This window comes from Xiphophorus maculatus, chromosome 3 (genome assembly GCF_002775205.1).
Source record: "Xiphophorus maculatus strain JP 163 A chromosome 3, X_maculatus-5.0-male, whole genome shotgun sequence".
Lineage (NCBI taxonomy): Eukaryota > Metazoa > Chordata > Actinopteri > Cyprinodontiformes > Poeciliidae > Xiphophorus > Xiphophorus maculatus.
The window spans coordinates 8014136-8031302 of NC_036445.1; the positions used below are offsets into that span (position 1 = coordinate 8014136).

Consider the following 17167-nt stretch of genomic DNA (forward strand, 5'->3'; position numbering starts at 1 on the left):
CATGGTAATGCATAATTATTAGTTTAATGCTAATTTTGTGCGAAAATGTTCGGAAACATTTAAGTGCATAGCTGTGTTTCCATTTACTTTATAACTGCGCAAACTGACATTTTGGTAATATTTTCTTAATGGATACAAGCAAATTTAGAAAAATCCTGCTTTTTTTTTTAATACGTTTTTGAGCTTTAGGATGAGGTGGTTTTTTTGCAAAACTGCAATGGAAACAATTTTTCACATCACAAGTCACATGATCAAAAACAGGATGTTACCACTGGTGGAAACCATGAAGGAGAAGACGACAGGAAGTAGTTGGAGAACCGTGGCGGTGCATGTTTCTTAACGCCTTATCGCGTAAACAAACTTATTTCTGTGTGATTTCAATTGCATTTCTTATATAATGAAAATTATAAAATTGTGGATCTCAACTTTGGCCGATTACAAAGATTTGCCAACATTTGTAATTGCAACTCCCACCTGCAGGTGGCAGTATTTTTCACTTCCACTACACTGCTGCCTCAGCTTCAAGTCACATTTACCATCATACAGAAGCTCAAATATCACAAAATCCATGAAAATATTTCTAAATTAACATCACAAAATCTGTGATTACAAAAAAAACTCACAAAAACAATATCAAAATCCTGAAGGGACTGATCAGTGTGAATATTTTAACAGTTTTATTCTGCCACAACCGGCTCTTGAAATCATTCACTGTTTTGATATGGCCCACAATGAGAATGAGTTTGACACGGCAGTCTTAAGTTATTCCTCCTCATATATATCTTGTTGATGCAGCATTTTCATCAACGTTAGTAAATAGTGTCTTATTCTGTTTTATTGGCTCAAAAAATAAAATTAAAGCTGAATATTGCCCAAAAGGAGCAGCCCTGGAAAATACATACATGTCTAAAGACTTTGGAAAAAGAAATAAAGCAGTGATGACCAACAGTATAACTAGCGACAGCATGCAGGAATGAGTTTATGTAACTACTGAGGGAATCTCTTCAAATAAAGCAAACAGTTTAAACACCAACTGGATGTCTTATAAAAACTCACAGTGCAAAACCATTAAGTTGTGTTGATTGAAAGCTTGAACTGTGAGTGGAAGAAACGTCTGCTTTCTACGACTCTTAAGAGGTTCTTAAATTCAAGTTTACAAAACAAAAATTTAAGCTGAAAAATAACAGATGTGCATTTTGCATCTGATAGCAACACGAGTCGCTGTTTTGATTAATAAAATCCCTTGTGAAACTTAAATTATCTGAATATTTTAAAAATTAAACACTTTCTAAATATTTCATCAGGTTTAAATCTAGATTAAAATCTCCAAACAATTGCTAAAGTTAAACTTTTGTAATAATGGTTATAAAGAATCAAAATACCAACTTTTTGTGACCAGTTTCTAACTTTTACAGCTGTAAAATACAGCAGAGTTTGGATGAAAGCTGGATTTTCTCACTTCTTTTTGCTAAAATTTTCAGTAGGTGAGTCTTTTTTAAAATAATTTTTATTTTTTACATTTTTCCACCTTTAGATGACAATATTCCCTAATCAAATCAACACTTTGATTAGTTGAAAGTTATACAAATTAAAACACAAATTAATGTTTAAAAGTTGCACTATATAATTTCAAAATTTTAATTAGATTACTGAAACATTGACTGTTTAATTGAAGAATAATTGCAGAATTTCATCTATAGTTAAGTTATAACAACAGCAATGGAGGGTTAATTTTTATGGGGAATATTCCTCAAGACAATCCCTGTGTTTCCATTACAAATGTGTGCAAAACTTTTATATTTTGCTAATATAAAAACACAATTTTGCAATTTCTATTAAATAAGAAATGCAATTAAATCACATGTGAATAAGTTTGTTCACACAATAAGTCATTTAAGTAAATGCTCTGCCATCTTCCTCATATTACTTCCTTTCTTCTTCTTTGTGGTTTCTACCAGTAGTAACATCCGATTGTTGATTATTTGACTTGTGTATAATGCAAAAAACAATATTTCAAATTTAGTTTTGAACAATAAACCAATTTCAAAACTTTTTATCAAAAAACTATTTTTTTCTAAATTGGCATGTGTCCATTAAGAGAATTTATTTTCAAAATGTTAAATTACACAATTATATAGCGGCAAATTGGTTGCCGCAGCTATTACGGCAACAAATTTGGTACATTACGTTTTGTTATAATATTTGTGATTGATTTTATATATGGTAACTTGTTCTGACTTGATTGTTGTGTATTAGTTTCTTTTGGCGTTGGGAAGAAGTTTAAAAATCCAGTCTTCCAGCCTCTGACCAGTGATTATCATCATACTGGAAACAGTTTGCAGCTGAAACCAAAACAAATGGATGTAGTTTTTAAATGTGTCACGTTGCTCAGGAAGAACTATGCAGTGTGAAGCTCGTTTTCTCTGCTGGCTGCTCCGATTGCATCTGGGTTGGAGAGAGGGTCCAGGTCCGCGAACAGGTTGAACCACGCTGACAGATCTTTGGATGGTCCGCTTGTTTCTACACAGCAGGAAGACAAAACAAGCGAGTCATAAAATGAAAACCTAAACTTGCTTTGTTTCTCAAAGTGTCGAAATTCAGTGCTACTACGAATGCAAGTTATCGGTTAATGAGTTAATCTAAAGTTGATTATGAGTCATTTTCTTAAAATTCTGAGTTTTCGTTTGTAACACGAGAACCGACCGTTTTTCCATAACATGAAGGGCTAAATTTTTCATATCATGCATTTTAAAAAATCCTTACATTTTTAACATTATTTTATGTCCGCTGAAGTAAATACTGACTCAATAAACAGAAAATTGTGGTCTTAAACTTACTAATATAACATAACAAAACCTATTAGGTTGCTGAATAGAAAAATAAAAACATGAAAAGAATAAAATATAAAACACTTAATTTCCCATTCAGAAGTACCGGCGGTCGTTGCTCTTGAAGGAAAGCTAAACCTTTCGCTCCATGAAGCGCTTTAACTCGCAGCAGCCTAAAAAATCCACCGTACTTATTGCCGCCATGTTTTTCTTCCTCGTTGTATAATTCTCCGTCATGAAACTCGATTGAATGAGCGACATTGAGACAATAACTGAAGGAGCTTGTTGAGTGTTTATATTTCAAAATATAAACTGGATTTTACATTCCATAACGAACTCTGGACCGTTTCTCTTAACCGTTCTGTTACGGCACCGCCGCCATCTTAAATTTCTGTATCAACCGCGTCACTTAAGGATGACCAGCAGCGCTCTCTGTTGGATGGCGGCCAAACTACAACTCTAAAAGAAGTTCTAATCGGACGCTATTAGTTAATCAATTAGAACAAATTTTAATCAAATATACCATTAATCCACTTGCATCCATTAGTCCTACCTTTCACCGCTGGCTTTACGGGGTTCTGTCCAGATCCAGGTGATAAGTCTGGCTGTGGGACGATCCCGGTCCAGTCTGATTCACAAATAAAATAAGACAACTCAAAGAGAAATCATTCCACACATCTGATAAATGTCTGAAAAGTTTCCTTATCAGCTCTTAAATGTTGTTTTAGGCACGTTTATGTTTCCAGGAAATAGATTATGTAGGAATATTTCATTAAGAAATGTGAATGTTGCTTGTTTTGTTTGCATTTATTAATTTGGCACTAATTATCCAGAGGAGGGATGGACAATATTACAACAGGGTTACTAAGAAAGAAAAAAAAAAAGTGCGATAATAAGCTTGTGTAAGTATAAAGTCAAAGAATAAAGACATAATATAAATTCTAGTCTCATTATGTCAACTTTACTCTCGTAATATTATGACTATTCTCATATGTTACAACTTTGTTCTCGTAATTTATTTTATTTTCCATTTCTTAGTATAGGCCCAAATACAGGTGCATTAGCTTTGATGTATTTTATTAGGATCTTTTTGTGAGACAGACTTCCACAAAGTACAGTATGTAACTTTTAATTATTCCACAAGTTTTAAGTTTGAAGGAAAACAAACTGCACAATCAGAGGTTTGGTTGTTTTCTGACCTGAGGCAGAAGACTTGTTCAAGCTTTGGTCCAAAAGCTGTGACGGCAAAAAGAACGAGTGTTCCTGCTGCTGGGTGTCGGGCGGCCCGGCGCTCGCCTCCGTGTCTCCAGACCCTTTGGTCCATTCCTGGGAAAAATCGTCCACAAACAAACCGCCCAGGATTTCATTGAGCAGAGCCAGACTGTCCTCCTCACCATCCAACTCTGAGAAAGGAGAAAGCAATCTTTTTAATCTTATCAGCTTAATTACTAGTTCAGAGATGGGTAGTAACTAGTTACAGTTGCTTTGGGCAAAAATATACTAATAGGAGTATTACACTTTACTTTTACTGGAGTAGCTTTATTATTAAGTTACTCTTTCTGGAGTAAAATATCTGGATACTCTACCAATAAATAAAGAACAAGCTATTGTTCAAAAACTTTACCAGGCACAAGATCTGTTTCTATTGACCATATAATTGAGCAATTTGACATTTCAGAAATAAATTTGATTAATAGAAACACGCTAATTAATTTTTTGATAAAAAGGTGGGGTTTTTTTTAGCCATATAGAAATTTATTTATTTTGCAAAACTGCAGTGGAAACAATTTTTTTGCATCACACGAGTCACATGATCAAAAATCGGATGTCACCAATGGCACAACCCAGCAGAAGACAGGAAGTTTTTAACGGTACGATATGTTTTTTAAAAACTTATTGCATGAACAAACATATTCACGTGTGATTTTAATTGTGTTTCTAAAACACAAAAAAATAGCTAACATTTGTAATGGAAACACAGCTACAGACTCTCAGTTTTTATTAATGTTTCATAGGTTTTATATTGAAAGAAAATGGTTTGGGAAAATATTTTTATCAGATATTTTCATTCTGATCTTTAAAATACAAACATTTCTCACATAACTTTATATTTTGGTCCATTTTGATGATGTAATTTTTAAATATTATATTGTTTACTTGATTCTGATGACAAAAACACCTGAGTTTGCTGTCAAAATGTAATACATTCTGCTTTCTGAACCACATATCGTTGATACAAATGCAATTATTATTTTATTGCATTATTATGTGTGTTTACACTAATAATCAGAGCATTGAAGAGTTAAGTTTCTCACCATTTTATGCTAATTTATTACTGATACTCCATCAACTCTTATTATTAAGGCAACGTCTATAAAGTAGAAGCATATATTAGTAATTGGTGATGCAACAACATAAAAAAATAAAATTAAAAAGCAGGGGTAGTGAACATATTTTACCTTCTCTCAAATTTTCACTTTTTTCTTCATGTCCTAATGAGATTAGTCTGTAAAATTAAGAAGCAGAATATCAGAGTAATTTGCACATACAAAGGAAGAGCTTTGGTATCTATTTAAAACACATTTGTTGACAACATCAATAAAGAAGCATAAAAATAATAGAAACATTTTAGCTTCAATCTGCACACCAGTAAAGTGTCACATTTATAGTTGCTCCGGTCAAACAGGAAGTGATTAATAAATTCCTAGAAATTCAGTTCATTTAAAGAAATTTTTAGATGTACTAATATTGGTGCCACATCTGAATATGTAAAAACAGTTTTTGTTAGCATGTTTTCCCCCTTTCTCCCCTGAAGTGTGATCAAAAGTAAAAACTAAATGGAAAACTTGCTGGTCATTAATTGTCTCATTTCTTCTCTCCTCTGTTTCCCTTTCCAAAGTTTCCTTCTCCATCGTTTTGTCCATGGAATCCTGTAAATAATAACCCAACTCATCATGTTCTTTATTTTTTGCCTGTAATTCTTTTCCTCATGGAAAAACGCTCTGACCTTCACTGTGGAAACCTCCTTATGCTGGCAGCCCTTAAAGCTCTCGTGTATGGCCGCCATGGTGTGAGACGTTTTCCCCCAGAAGTGCAAAAGAGTCGTCTGAAACACAGATCATTTCTGTTTAATTCAATTTCCCATTGGTTTTCTGATTAGAGCTCAATAGAGGAGATGAACCTGGTATGTGGTCAGAATATGTGAGAGGAGGTTGCAGCGGCTCGCCCCCAGCAGGTCAACCTTCTGGCAGACGTCGTTCTTTAACTTGTCGAAGCTGCTTTTAGTCGTCCGAACCTGAGCCTGAACCTAAGATTTAATTAAAAACGAGAAATAAACAAGTTGAACTGGGCAAAGTGCTGACTGGTTGTGGTTTTTGGGTGAGTTCTGCCCTCTAGTGGCGCATGAAAACAGAATCTGAAACTTGTTTCTTTACAAGATGAGTTGAAAACATATGAAAGAGGACATGAGAGATGCAGTTTTGTTCAGCTCATCTACTGTATGCAAAGTTTTCAGTTTTGGGAGTCAACTCTGCGATAGCGCATTAAGGCCATTGTTGGTAGAAAAGAAGAGGAGTAAATTTCCACCAAATAAAACTCAGACATTTTTGGATTAATATCAGAAATTTTCTTGAAAAAAAAAACGTACATTTTGAGATTATTCTCAAAGATTTTATTAGAAAAGCTTGGGCATTTCTAGGTTTCAAAAGTCAGAATCTCAGAACTTTTTATGTTTCTTTTCATTAGAATTTCTGAGATTAATCAAAAATGTCAAAGTTTTTTCTAGCAAATTTTAAACATTTTAAGCTCAGAAACTTCTAAGTTCTTTTCTAGAAAATTTCTGATATTCATCTCAAGATTTGTACAATGGCTGCTGGAACAGACAAGTTTTTTTAAGAAACCACTTGCTGCATTCTTGTTGACTGTGCAGGAGGCTCTACTAATGCTTTTCAGTATTGTATAGTTGTACAATTGTGCATCTGTTTGCAGCGATTTTCACGTGTGATTGTAAACACTGAGTTGGGAGCGTGGCCAACAACTGGTTATTTAGATTTAAAGTGACAATAGACCCTAAATTAATATAGACAGAACTGACCAGACTAAAATCTCTTATGCAAAAAATGTAATGATCATGTTCTGTAAGGCCCATAGACCAATCCTAAAAGCAGCCAAAGACTCAAAGAAAGCCTGGATATCCATTGGTCACACCACTCCACAATCCTTTAGATATTGCTAATTACTGTGAACTAGTAGATATTTAGGATATTTAGTGGTGAACTCCCATCTGTTATTTCCGTAGACCTTTCTGTGGAGGACAAACCTTGCGAAATTTCTCCATCTGTTTGTGCGTGTCTGGATCGAGCTCCTGAGAGACGTCCTTCATCCAAAGCAAAGCTCCGCGGTACTCGGTCCGAGACTGCTCCATCCGATTCACCGTCAGCCACGTGTCAGAGATGGCCCGGTAACGGAAAGTCTCGATCTCCTGGTACAGACGGCACAGAGGTTTCCTCAGAGCCAGCCTAGAAGAAGAAGAAGAGCTGTCCTCAAAATCAAGCCTCCAAAGGTCTATAATCCAAGAACTATGTTTATTTTACAATATCCTGAACGTTATGACACTGATTGGCTTTTTGAGGTCTATTAGAGGGATTTTAACATGTTAGGCCCCTGATAATTTAGCATATTACTTTAAAAATCATTCTAATGTGGATACAAGCATAAAAAATTGCATGCTCACTCTCAGGTTTTTTCCATTAGCCACTTGAAGTTCAGGATGATGGCCATTTCTCAAGATGGCCACCATTTTTGAACTTATTAAACCAATTATTGCCAAAAAATGTTACCCACTGCCATATGTTTTGGACTTTGTTCCTTTTTGTACACATTTAAAGTGATAATACGAAGCAAAATCAGACACCAAACTAAAACTGAGGACTCGCCGTTTGCAGGTCTCACACCAGTTGTCAATTGATTGGTTGACAAGCAATCACCAATAATCTAGTTGGTGATTTTACTGCAAAAATAAATACATTTTACATGACAATTGTGGTGGCCATCTTGAACATTTTTTTTTATTTGTCAGTGGCTAACTCAATTTCTTTTTTTTTTTTGGTCCTTGTGAACAGCTGCGCCATGTTAGGCTCTTTTATCTTTATGTGAATGATTTTGTGGAAATTTTATATCCCTAAATCTAATGATCCAGAAAGGGATTTATGTGGGTATACTGTCTGAATATGAGATGGCTACCTCTGCTGGGAGGAGAAGCAGAGAGCTTTCCCTGTCGCCTGCATGATCTTCCCAGCCCGGCTTTTATCCTGCGACCCCTGGAAGCGAAGGAAACGACCCAGCTCGTTTTCCTCCTGAGAGAGGACTGAGAAGTAAAGATGAAAAATGTTGTTTTAGGAAAATAAAATACTGATTCCCAGTCTTTGCTATTAAACCCAGCCACTAAAACCTTAATAAGCCAACATATAAAGAGTTTTAAAGGGGAACAAAAGTAATCCAGATGACCAAATTTAATACAAACTAAATGTTTAAAAGTAGGCAATAGTCAACAGAGTTGTAACTACTTATATTTACTTTCAGGAGTATTTTTATTATGCTTTACTTTTTACCTTTACTTGACTAATTTTACTATGAAGTATTGCTACTTCTGAGTAAACTTTACGGTACTTTATTCACTGTGAGTAACTTCACTAAATGAAGAACAAACATGTTTTAACCAATCATTCACCAAACACAGACAAACATCTGCAGTTTTTGTTAAAGTTTCATAAGTTCTTTACTGAAAGAAACTGATTTGAAAAAAACCCAACATATTGCCATATTTTATTATTTTGTCATTTACATAAGTGATTTTAACTTTGGTTCTTAAAATACTAGCATTTTCACACAACTTTATATTCTGGTATGTCTGACATAATTTTTAGATATTAAATTATTGATGTTTTGATCAGTTACTCAGTACTTGGTGAAAAGATACTTGAGTAGCCTTTTTACCAAATTACTGGAGATAATTTCTTGGAAATGCTACTTACTTTGACTAGAGTAAAAAATGTATTGAAGTATTGCTATTCTTTTTGTTGCTGTTGCTCACTTACTGGTATTTTGAACAGTAATATACCCTGGTTGACTGGCTCAGTTTCATCAATCTGATATTTTTGAGTTTTCTGGACTTACAACAGATCCTCCTCTGGTACTGCTCAATGACCTTTAGCAGCTCCATGCATGTTCTCTGGATGGAGTGGAAGACCTGCCGATGAGATTTAAAAAACATGAACATTTTTACACACATAACTAAATAGTAATGGTAACTAAATAGTCATTTCTGTGAAAGTATTGATGCTTCAGCACTGTTTAATACGTTAGTTCAGTAGTTTATTAGGTGGATATCTAGAACAAAGTGATCATTATAAGCCAGGAAAGACTAAAGTGTTTTTCCACAAACAAGAGATGTGATATTAGTAATGAAACTAAATAGTAATGAAATGCATAGTTCCAACCAGAAGTGGTCAGCACCATCTTGGTAGACAAGTGACTCAAGTGTTTTTTACTCTTACTTGAGTCATTTCTTTGGCGGCTACTTGAGTAAAAGTAGAAGTAGTGCTACTATTACTTGAGTAAAATTTTCAGATACTTTACCCACCTGTGCACACGTTTGTTGTTGTTGTTTAATTATTATTATTAGAAAACAAAGAACAACAAGTATACAAAGAACAGTATACAATAAAATATTAGTAACATCAGCAGGAGTTATAACATCGTGTAATTGAAGTTAGATAAAACACTGAGTGGTTTAATTGCCTTACACTTTTTTTGAAAGACAATAGTAACTAAAAGTTACTATGTCTTTAGTCAATAGTCTAATAGTCACAAATAGTGCAATAGTCACAAAGCAAGGGATTTTTCTACTGAATTTACACTTGTGAATGAAAAACTTGGCTAAACATACAATCAGTGGACCTAGCTGTATAAACGTAGGCTACATGCCAGCCTTAGCTTATAGCAGCTAAAAGCTACATTAGCTAAGCTAATTTTGCTAGTTCGGCAGTGAGTACTACAGTAAATGTCATTCATATTTATCTTAGTATTACAAAGAGGTGGGTAGAGTGCTCAATTAATGTAATCGAGTAACAGTTGTATTAATATTGTTTATGAGTAAGATAAGAACGAGGCGAGAGCTAGTTTTAAGATTGCGGCTAGTTCACTGTTGTCATAGCAACTGCCATGACTGCTACGGTGACCTCCAAGATGTTGTCAGCGGCAAAGTTACCGGAAGTGTGACGTCACGTGATAACAAAAAGTTTAAAGCTGTGAGAAAAAAGCTGTTGACTCGCCTCCAGCTTGGCGTCCAGGTCCGCGTCTGACGCCACCACGTGTTCATCCTCTTTCTTCCCGGTGACTTTGATCAGCGTCTGCTTGGTTTTCCAGAACTTCTTCTGGAACTTATTCACCACCGATGAGTCTCGGTTCTGGATGAAGCGGTCCAGGTATTCTCCAGAGGAACCGCTACGAAGAGAGGAGGACTGGATCAGTGCCACAGCTGGTGTTAGAACCCATTAAATACTGAGGTGTACTCACAAATGTTTGCCCTCCATTTTTTAAGAAGACCTGGGGAAGAAATGAAAGTATGAAGACACACTGGCACCATTGTAGAAAAAAAAGACTAAATTTTCACCCAAAAATTCAGATTAATCTCAGAAATTTCCCAGAAACAAATGAAAATTTCTGAGCTTGAAAAGTTGAACGTTCGCTAGAAAAAAATTAGAAAGTTTGAGACTGATCTCAAAAATGTTCTAGAAAAAAAATCAGAAATTTCTGAGACTGAAGAGGTGAAAATCTGCTAGAAAAAAATTCAAATTAATCTAAAAATTTCCGACTTTTGAAATTCAAAATTATCCAAGTTTTTGCTAGAAAATTACTGATATTTATCTAAAAAATTCCTTGTTTTTTTTTTCTTGCATATTTTTGACGTATATTTAAAATTTAAACTTAATTTACGTTTATAGAGGTAAATTTATTAGCTTTTTGGACCTTTCACAATGACTCTCAATAACATTAAAAAGAACCAGCTTTTGTTTATAAACTTAAATAAGAAACTCAGATTTTTAAAACAGATTTTCTGTTTTTTTTCTATATGCATTGAATTTCTATATAAAATTACACTAAATGTCCCAGTACTTTTAGTGCAGACCTGCTTCTTATCAGGTTGGATTTTAAAAAAATGTTTTTTACATCTTCTTTTTGCTAAATTGTGTCTATCTTTATTTTAATTCCTAAAAATGGAAATAAAATGGTGGTTACAAATTACAACAAATTTTCTAAGTAGATATTTTCAAAATGTCGGAAGATATTTGTTTTTTTAAACACCTTTTATTTGGCTAGCCTGACAATAAAATAACTCTTTAGATTGGAAACGGTGCAGATATAGACTATACGTATAGTAGATATAGACTATATATTTTCATTATTTAAATGCATTTATTTAAATTATTTAAATAAAGCATTTATTTAAATGCATAATGCATTTAAATATTAATATAAGATATTAACTACTCAATACCCATCAATCTATTTTTCTATTATTTGGAAAAACTGTGAGATGGAGGAAGTTTTGTGATTCTCATTCAAGCCTGTTTTGGATTTTATTTTATTTATACTCGCTATATTTAAAAATACTCTGAACAAAAAAGACTAGATCAGATCTGTGTAATATATTTAAGTAAAGGGAAGCTTTTCTGTAAATATATATATTATTACACTACCATAAATGTTTAGATATTGGTTTAAAAATGGCGCCCCCTTCCCTGCTGCGCGAGGAGCGTCATCTGCAGCTCGCGCGTCACGACTCCTGTTAATGAGATGGGTTTCACCAAACCGTCCGTTGTTAAGCCTCAATACCGAACTGAGTCACCTTTAAAAACTACATTTATTTGTTTCTTTATCATCAGTGATCGTAAAATGTCTTAATTGGGAATATTTTTTATAAAATAAACAGACTCATTATGCGGAAGCCCAGCGGCGCTTCTGTGTCTCTGAATTATCCATGAGCATCACGTCGAAACGAGTTGCGATCAGAGACAAAGTAACAACATAAACCTCACTTACCTGAGCGAAAAAGGCAGCATGCAGAAACAGCAGCGCCGCATCTCTTCTATCGATGCATAAATAGCAGCAGCAGCAGCAGCAGCAGCAGCGATGCCGGGATTTCAGGCCCGGGTTTATTCTGTGAATTTGTACACACAGCTGCTCATTGTCCGTCTGCACGAAACCAGCTGACGTCAATCAGAGCGCACTCCCCTCCTCTTCATAGAGCAGACACAAACATCCCCGCATCCTGCATCCACTCTGCACACCGCAGCGCACAATTCAGGAGTGTTTGTCTGGCGCAAACATGGCAACACGCCCCATTGAGCGGATTTATGTAGATGGTTGTGCACTATTAGCGGAGGAAAACGGATAATAGAAGGTCTCCAGACTAAATAACTATTTGAAAAAAATAAATAAAATACACTGCATTATACTTTATGCTTACATGAAAATGAATTTAGATTCTTATTAACAGTTTATTAATACGTTTTAGCTTCAAATTAAATAATAAATTATATTATATTTTACATGTTTTTCCTCCGGTTTCCTTCTGTACTTTTATGCAAGTAATTAAGTCCAACACCTGCACAAAGCTTCAATGAAAATTTGCATGTTTTTACTTAACAGTAGTTTTGAAATTGACTGAAGAAATCAGAAAATGTGCAAAAATATTAACAAAAGTGGGAAATGGGGAGAAAACTACGAAATGAATCAAAAAATGGGAGACAAATATTTCAAGATTTCATTACAGTACTTACTTTTAAAAATTGATTTATTTTTACAATTTGTATTCTCATTTCAGTTGTACACCCACCTCCATACATTCAGAGAACACCTGCTGTCTAATTTAACTGCGTTAATTAAGACTACATCTGCGCATGCGCTTCTTTCCCCACGACACTTTGATCCTCTCAAAAGACGGAAAAAACAACAGGTGGGAGTTTTTAAAGGTTTATATTCTCTGTTTTAATGACAGACATGCATTTTAAAAATAAAATAAATTTTAAAATGGTTTAATCTGAATTGGATCGGGCCAAGTTAACTGTATCGCCGGAACAAATTGAACCGAGGACAAGTGATTAAATAAAACTTAACGCTAATAAAGTTCAGCTGATTTTAGTCATTAAGTGCATTAAGAATAATGTTTTGCGCTAAATAACTCTACTGAACAATTTACTGAGCTCTATTGCGCATGTTTTATTTTACAAAATCAAACTGCTTTATAGAAACACTACTCTGTATTCACGCTTCTTTCAAAGGTGTGTAGAAATATTGAATTTTTTAAAGTTATGGTGTGTAGGACATACCTTGTGGTTTTATTAGACAAATGAAATAGCTTTATTTTATAGCTCTTATTTATTCCACAGTGTATCTTTTCTGTATTTCTCTTACAATTCTCATCTGCTCTGAGTTAGACTAGACTAGAAGCTGGTTACCTCTCTGAAGGTAAAGCAGTTTTAAAAATTCTAGTTTTTACATATAAAGGGTTTCCACAGTTTATTGTATGATCACATTAAGGCTCTTTTACCCATTTAAATTTTATTTTTTTTTTAACACATTTTCTGTCACTTCTACACAGTTCTGTCTATAAGAAAGACGTTTTGTTGTTTGGAAAGAAGCGCCACTCCATTACTGATGTTAATGTAATGTTACATCTTAGCATGCTAACAGGCTAGATAACTGTGCATGCTAACAGAGTCAATAGCCTGTCTATAATTAGCCCAGTTAATATTGGGCTAATTATAGTCTATTATATAGGGACAGGCGGCCCAAGCCTCCATGGGGCCCTAAGCAAAATGTGGTTTTGGGGCCCTCTAGTTCTGCTAACATTGTGGACTGGCTGCAATCAGCAGCCCGATCATTAATAAACTAATAAACAGGTCAGCCCTTAGTTTTTGGATTAATCAATTAGTAATTTGACAGCAAAAGGTGTTTTTGTTTTCTCTTTGGTTGTAGTAAAGCTTTTTCTATGTTGACAGTATAAAAATATGTGATGAAAGAAAATGTGGCCATCATGAACATTGCTGTTTGCTGCCAGATTTTCTCCAGAATCCGTCCTTAGTGACAGTGACGTCTCACTAAAGGGTACTGTGAAACATTAGCCTCCATAATTATCTCCATACATTTTCCAGCGTGGTTCAGCTGAAAGCTTCTGTCTGCTCTACAGATAATGTTGTAATGTCCCAGAGTGGGCAAAGGAATCAATCCAGTCATTTGAAATCAAATAAATGCTTGTATAAGTAAAGTGAAAGGAGCAATCAGCATATGGCCATTGATTTATTTTTTCCTCCAGAAAAGTAGAATAATAGCACTATGATGTATGGAAACAAAATGAATCAAGCTTTTAAACTAGATTTTACTTCTTACCACAACTCTGCATTTACAGTTTAAACGTCTACTCTTACAAAAATAATAGGTTTTCATGTATCGCTTTTATAAGCTTTGTTACCCATGGAATATTTTTTAGAAATATGATTTAAAACATATTTAAATCCAGAAAGAGTAATAGAGAGGGGAAAAATAACTACTTTTATAAATTCAGAGTGGGGTGAACAAGTGTGACAAACAAACCAAAGTTTTCATTGCCACCACCAGGACCAGACTTAAAAAATGCTCAGAGTGGCAGTAGCCCAGGGCTCAGAGTTTTTGGGGGCAGCCCAACCAAAAAAATTTGGTGTGCATTGTTGATGTTTACCAACCATTTTAAAGCTTTACTTCATATTATAATGTTTTTCCTTTATCAAAATCATACCTTGATTTTTGCCTTAATTCTTTCATTCATGATTAAGAAATCCTTAAATCTCCATGGCAACCATTCAGCTGTTCAAAACGCCTGGTTGGATCTAGCTCAGCCTTCGTGGCGCAGTTCCTCTTCTGAGCTGCAGTTTCCAAACCTCTGAGCTTTCTCCTCACAGAGCAGTCATTCTCTACGACTCCCCCACTCTGCTCCTTCAGACTAGCCAGCAGCAATCAGCAAACACCTGGTTGAACTGAGGATCTGCTGAGGTCATTATAGGAGCCACTAGTAAAAATGTTGTTAGAAGGTTGATAGAGGAGTGCTGTTGTGATGACTTCCTAAAAGCGTAGTTTCAGAAAAATCCGGAGTTTTTAAAGTGACAGAGGCCCGATTTCAATGCGTATAATTACAAAGTGTAATTTCTTTTAAGTGATATTTGACATATATAGCGTTTTTATAACAACTGAAGGTCACCTAGTTACTTGAATGTGCCATTTTATATCACAATGTACCTGGAAAACATAAAACTTCCCCTTTAAAATATTGTATTTTTATCAATTGAAACACAATAATATATGTAATATTTGAAAATTATCACAGTTTTGGGACCAACGTAGAGTCATCTGCCAGACGTTTTAAACCAACAATCCTTTAGTTTGTGTCTGTAAATGTGCAACACTACTTAATAATGTTCTGTAATTTGCATAAATTATAGGGAACCAAAACCGGCTCCTGCCGAGGGCCCTTATTCTCCTGAATGCGGCCCTGGCCACCACACATAATGTGGATGATGGTGAGGGAAGTAAAGAAATATCCTAAACTCGGAAAAAACCATATTGCGAACCTGAATGTGTGAGCGTTGCAAAACACAAAATTCACACATTTTATGACTGGAAGATATAAAATGTAAGAAGGTAACAAAGGTTGTAAAATTCACTAGAAAATCAGTAGCAGCAACTTATCCATTAAAAAAATCTCACTAGATTTTCTTTTTCACGCCTCAATCAGACCTCAACCGAGGTGCAGTTCTGTTTCTGACCAAAAGATGGCAGTGTAGCACAAAGGAAGTGGAAAAACACCTTTAATAGTCTTCTCTCTGGTGTTTGGGGCCCCAAGCTTTCATCTGTTGGCTTCAATTTATTTCATCACAGTATACTGCAGCTGATCTAATGGCATGTACATTTTGTTGTCACCTAAAGGGGAAATTCTTGTCAAGCTCCCAAATTGATGTACCTGTTTGTAGCCTTGGACAGTATTTGTGCTGCAGAGTCTTGAGGAGTGTGTGAACAGCATACAGCTCTCTGAGCAGTTACCGTGAGGTACATTTAAACAGCAGGTTATGGATTTATAGTTGGAAAGTGAGCTCTGTGTAAAGCTTTGCAGACTTAATTTGATTATCACTGAGGTAATGTTGAACCCTTTGATCCTTCAGCCGCCGAAGGTCACGTCATGTACAATGCAGCTTGTTTTCATCCGCTGCGCTCTCAGAAAACGCATCGTTGTTGGAGTGTTTTGCATCTTTAACTTCAAAATATCTCCTGATTTGCTGCAGGAAGTTTTTCGACACAGCTCCCAACCGTGACTTGCGATATCATCTAAAGGTCTTTGATACAAACAGGAAGATACAGTGGCTATAACGAAAAGCGAATGTAATCTCTCTAAATGCCTGTGTCCTTGAACCTATCTGATCTTCCTTGTCCACTTCCAATCTTAAGTTCAGGCCCTACATTGTATTAAAGCAATTTGAGTTCACTTGAATAAGGCAGGAACCAATCAGGGTATTAAATTAAGAGATGCTTTTTGAGGGGATCTAATTTAATCAAGACAGAGTCAGGGAAATTCCTTTCAGATATTGATCAGGGACATACGTCACTATTGATTTTCTCTGACATTTTCTAACTCGGAGATTCTGCTGTTTCACTCGTGAGATTTTTTAAACAGAATGAGGCGTGTTTTTATTATTCCACCTCATAAGCCATAGGCTAATTATGAAAAATTCACATTTTGCATGTTTTTGTACCTCCATTATCATCTCTATTGCTTCTAAAAACAGACCAGACACTTTAAAAAACACCTGGCCATTTTTTGGCAATAAGTTAATGTTTTTTGGTGTCTAGAAAATTAGCCATTTCAAAAACCTCTGAGATTTAACGTCATAAATCAGCAAGCCCCTTGACTAATAACCCCAGTGTGACTCACTGGGGTTATTAGTGGGTTATTAGCTGCCGGTTTGGACTGCTGGTTTTACGGCTATATAAATTGTACAATGACTGCTGGAAAGTAGAATTGGGTAGTAACTAGTTACATTTACTTGAGAAATTCTTTTTGGAAAAATTTAGTTTTAAGAATAATTCTACAATTCTAAATGTTTTTTACTTTCACTTGAGTAATTTTATTATAAAGTATCGCTACCTTTGTGAAAAATTTCTGGATACTCTACCCACTGGGAGTAACTTCACTGAATGAAGAACAAGCTTGATTATTTTAACTAAAGAAAATCACCAAATACAGACACACC

General features: G+C 35.0%; 1 protein-coding gene across 1 annotated transcript; it reads right to left on the minus strand.

Annotated features, from left to right (window-relative positions):
- Positions 1-178: 178 nt before the first annotated feature.
- Positions 179-12234, minus strand: ica1 (islet cell autoantigen 1). The gene is made up of 13 exons (XM_014468911.2): positions 11931-12234; positions 10404-10433; positions 10160-10331; positions 9003-9075; positions 8070-8193; positions 7147-7345; positions 6010-6135; positions 5836-5934; positions 5679-5758; positions 5288-5334; positions 4028-4231; positions 3382-3456; positions 179-2520 (listed from the first exon to the last, which is right to left on the minus strand). The coding sequence occupies exons 2-13, from the start codon at positions 10418-10420 to the stop codon at positions 2399-2401; spliced, it is 1338 nt and encodes a 445-aa protein (XP_014324397.1). The 5' UTR covers positions 10421-10433; positions 11931-12234; the 3' UTR covers positions 179-2398.
- Positions 12235-17167: the final 4933 nt, after the last annotated feature.